We start from the raw sequence: 4,569 nt of genomic DNA on the forward strand, positions 1-4,569 counted from the left end.
TGTATGTTTGTATCAAGGAGAGCACACCCCTGTGAGCAGGCATGGGTTAGACTCCTCTGAGATCTTGAGCAAGGCATTGGATGTTTCTGAACCTCACTTTCCTGTCCCCCACACTGGGGATTACAATCGAGTGCTCTTTACACGATAGTTGAAACCATCAGATGACGTAAGGGTGGGAACAGGTGTTTGATAAAGTACCCAGGCCTGGAGTAGTACCCTCTGCCATTGTCATCACTTTGTACCTTCTTACATGCAGATCTGCATCAAGGGCGTCAACGTGTTCAAAGGATACCTGAAGGACCCCGAGAAGACGGCGGAAGCCCTGGACAAAGATGGCTGGCTTCACACAGGAGATATTGGTCGTTGGCTCCCGGTGGGTATTTCTTCAAAACTTTGGGGAGAATAGGCTGCAGAACTGGGGAGAACCATCTGCTTATCGACAAGCTGGGCAGAGATGCGAGTGGGATGATCAGCTGAGTTGGCGTGACTCCCGTGACAATGGAATAGATTTGCTTGCAGCCAAAGGAAAATTAGTTGACTCTTCCAGGAAAGGGGTGTAGTAGTCTGTGTTTTCTTTTTGTTATTTGTTTACTTTTATTAAGAAAGAAGTTGCGATTTGATAACTCCATGGGTTCACACCATTTGCCTTTTACAAGTTTCAAAGGGTTACATTCATTTCTTTCTACCTAACATGTAGAGACATAATCAATACAAGGAGGCAAGATGTCTAAACTAGGCATGTGCAGAGGTTAGGCTTTGCCTCTCAGTCCACAGGCCAATGCTCTATCCACTGAGCCAAACCGGCTAGGGCACCAAATTCTTAATAAAAGATCCTTCCTTCCCTATCTCTGGGAGTGCTGGAAATGAAGTAACCAGGCATTAAACTATTAGACATTTATGGCTACAAAATTTCTTTGGCAGATAAGACAATCATTTACACAATCCCAGCAGGTCCTGGGGGCTTTTACTCAGGGGACACGTTGACCCTCCAAAGAGACACACAGTACAGACAGGTTCTTACCTACCCTTTACTCAAAGCCAAGAATGAGAAGTGAAAGATGGCTCAAAAGTCCCCGGAGAAGCCAAGTTTAAAGGAGGACTTCACCAGTCTCTCCACGGATACCAGCCACAGGGGGCTCAGAAACACTGACGCTGCCTTCTGTCTGTCCTGTACAGAATGGAACTCTGAAGATCACTGACCGTAAAAAGAACATCTTCAAGCTGGCCCAAGGGGAATACATCGCTCCCGAGAAGATAGAAAACGTTTACAGCAGGAGTGGACCAGTGCAGCAAATTTTTGTGCATGGGGAGAGCTTACGGGTAATACTTTGTTTTAACAATAGCCCTTTCTAGGCACAGACCGTGCTCTGATCCCGGTAGCTACAGGGATTCTGTTTCAGTGGGTTTAGGATGAGAAGATAAAAGCTTATAGAACTAAAGAAATCAAGCCACATTCCAAATCTCAAAATAAGGCAATATAGATGCAAATAATTTTTTTGAAACTAGGATGGATTCTGTAAACAAGTCAGTAGGATTGATATACAGTTATACTTAAAGGGTAGCCATTCAGTAAAAGGAGACCCTAGTGGAATAGAAGTCCTTTGGCACAAACTGTGTCATATATACTAGGCTTAAATTTAGCTTTTGGAGAGTAGGGGAGGGTTGATATGGACAGGCCAGAGATGGTTTAAGCTTAATGTTGAAACACCACTTGTTTTTAATCAATCAAATTTGGGTATAACATTTTTGTAAAAGGAAAATGGGATTCGAGTTCCAGGATCTAGTAGAGTTTGAGGTATCTGGTGAGGAAAGAGTAGGACACTGGTACTGCGTCAGAGATCTTGGGAGATGTCTATTTCAAAGATATGATCCTGCCTTCATTAGCCACTGGGAAACAAACCTCTGTATAATAATTCTCACCGGCCTCATTTCCTCTCCATAGTCATCCTTGGTAGCAGTGGTGGTTCCTGACTCAGAAGTGCTCCCCACATTTGCAGCCAAACTTGGGGTTAAGGGCTCCTTTGAAGAGCTGTGCCAAAACCAAGTAAGTCTCATGTAGCAAAACTTTATGCACCACCCTGGGGCCCATCGTGGGAGAGGGGAGGCCCACCAGCTTGGGCACCCATGAGTTCCCAGAGCCTCCTGTCTGGAAGAACAGGTTCTTCCTGAATCTGTGGCAGGTGGCTGAACTCTAAACACTTGTTTTATTAGATTGGAGGCTAGGATGGGGAGTTTAAAAGTAACGAATACCATTCTTTTTTATAGTAATATGCTCTTTATGGGGGAGGGCATGGGAAAATAGAAAATTTAAAAATGCCATTCAGAGAAAACCCCTTTACAATTTAGATTTCCCTTTTGAGTAATATTAAGCATGAAATGCGCTCATATGTATTCCCATATCCTGCTTATATCCCAACAAGCTCTTGTAGGAATTTGGAGTCGGTTCATGCTTAACCTTTCGTGTAGGCTTTTCCAAACAGCCATGCTTTAAGCCATGTTTCACATTCTTAGATCGTAAAGGAAGCCATTTTAGAAGACTTGCAGAAGGTTGGGAAAGAAGGTGGCCTCAAGTCCTTCGAACAGGTATGTACTTCAGATGTCCTCCTGGTCTCTCAAGTCCTTCTAGGAAGTTTTAAAGTTGCATTGAGAATGGGGTTTAAATGTACAGTGTCCAAGGAACTGGCTTTTAGAGTTCGTGCCAGGGACCCATCAACAATAAATGGCAGTGACCTTTTGTAATTATTTGTACAGTCACTTATTTGCTATTCATTATTCATTCCCCTTCTCCCTACTCATTTCTTTCCCAAATTTTAAGTGTGTGAGAATGGGTATGTGTTACTGTTCTTTCTCTTTTACCACTTCCTCAAACCCATTTTTTTTTATAAGGTGAAATATTCTGTAAGGTCCTTCACATAGCACTTAGAGGGCTCTGCAGAAAAATCCAAATCACCAATAAATGTGCATGTGTGTGCATGCATGTGTGTGCATGCGTTTGAATGTTCTTCTTCTCTTCCAGGTCAAAAGCATCTATCTCCACCCAGAGCCCTTTTCCATTGAAAACGGGCTCTTGACACCAACATTGAAAGCAAAGCGTGGAGAGCTTTCCAAGTACTTTCAGACCCAAATCAACAGCCTGTATGAGAACATACAGGAATAGGTTAAGGTACTGACGGCTGGAAGGGGCTCTGAGGGAGCCTGCCTTGTGGGAACATGGATTAAAAACTAGCTTTACGTTCATTTTGTCTTTTCTTCTGTCTGTTGTTCTGCCTATTAAATTATAACTATAGTTTTGGGGCTTTAAAAAACAGCATTGAGAGACTTATAATGCTGCTTAGCTCCAGACTAAGTAAACCTTGTCTTCCCCATCATAAATGTTGCGGACACTCAGGTTTTCAGGCTACTTTTATGAACATGCCTTTCTTCAAAGTCCTGTCATAGTCTTTGTCCCTTCCTCATGATCTCCAGCTTGTGTAAGTGAACTCTTGTGACTTCTTTCAGTAAAACTGAACCATCAACAGTCTCCACACTTAGACTTTCCCATGTTCAGGAGATGCTTAAGTTCTGCAAAGCTGTTTTATAATTCGTTTTCTAACTACTCCACAAAACCTTTAGAATTTTCAATCAAGTCTTGACCTACCACAGCTCTGAATCTGAAAGACAGATTTCCTCTAAGTACTTATGTGTTTGATTGTACAGAAGATTTCCAAGCCTCTCTAGCTGTCTGAATTGGGAGAATGAAAAGTTGGGCCTATGACATGTCCGAAAGAATGTTCAGATGTTATCCACAGGGACACGACTGGTGACGAAATCTGTCCCTTACAGTTTGCTGCTGAGTTGGAAGCTGTGGGGGAAGGAGCTGGAACAACGTCAAGTGCACTTTCCAGTGGACGAAGCAGAGCACGGAGTAAAAACCTCCTGAAGTGGGAACACAGACCGGCCTGCACAGCAGGCTTCTCTAAGAGGAGACCCACTGGTCTCTTCCCCCGGGAACTCCAGCTCCTGCTCTGGTTCACCCCCCAAAACACGTGTTGCTTCCACTTGTAAAGTCTTTCAAATAATAAACTATTGTGGATACTTACGTTGAGGTGTGCATTTCCTCACGGACCATGATGAGAATCAGCCTTAAGCATGTTAAGGACGACTTAACATGCATGTGAGCTGGTGGCTCTCAAACGTGGCTGCACACCAGAATTACCTGGGAGTTTAGAAAGATACCACACCTGGTGTTACCCCAAGGATTCTGATTGAAATGGTCTGGGACACAGCCTTGGCACTGGGATTTGTGAAAGGTGCGCAGGTGACTCTAGTATGCAACCAAGTTAACTACTAAAGGCAACTACTACACTGAGAGGACCAGGCCTTCTTACTCCATAGCTGCGAACAACAAGGAACAGTTGAGCCCCAACTCCAAACAAGCCCGATTTATGTTTTTTTTCTTTACCATCTTTGTCATACTCTCATCTTGAATGCTTCTTTCTGGCCTCTAACTGGAGTGAAAAGAACGTTCCTCGTCCTTCTCTTTTTCTTTTCTTTTTAAAGTTATGTTTACTGATTTCTGAGAGAAAGGGA

The 4,569-nt window shown here is 43.4% G+C and overlaps 1 protein-coding gene across 4 annotated transcripts in view; it reads left to right on the forward strand.

The window, feature by feature from the left end:
* ACSL5 (acyl-CoA synthetase long-chain family member 5) overlaps positions 1-4,078 on the forward strand; it is a 38,238-nt gene extending 34,160 nt beyond the window's left edge. For all 4 annotated transcript variants that reach the window (XM_006778713.2, XM_006778712.2, XM_006778714.2 and 1 more), the window contains 6 exons: positions 257-373; positions 1,177-1,320; positions 1,943-2,044; positions 2,512-2,583; positions 3,017-3,163; positions 3,823-4,078. In XM_006778713.2, the coding sequence (XP_006778776.1) occupies positions 257-373; positions 1,177-1,320; positions 1,943-2,044; positions 2,512-2,583; positions 3,017-3,157 (576 nt within the window). In that variant the 3' untranslated portion in view covers positions 3,158-3,163; positions 3,823-4,078. The remainder of the gene's footprint in view (positions 1-256; positions 374-1,176; positions 1,321-1,942; positions 2,045-2,511; positions 2,584-3,016; positions 3,164-3,822) is intronic.
* Positions 4,079-4,569: the final 491 nt, after the last annotated feature.

This window comes from Myotis davidii, unplaced genomic scaffold (assembly GCF_000327345.1).
Source record: "Myotis davidii unplaced genomic scaffold, ASM32734v1 scaffold107, whole genome shotgun sequence".
NCBI classification, from domain to species: Eukaryota; Metazoa; Chordata; class Mammalia; order Chiroptera; family Vespertilionidae; genus Myotis; species Myotis davidii.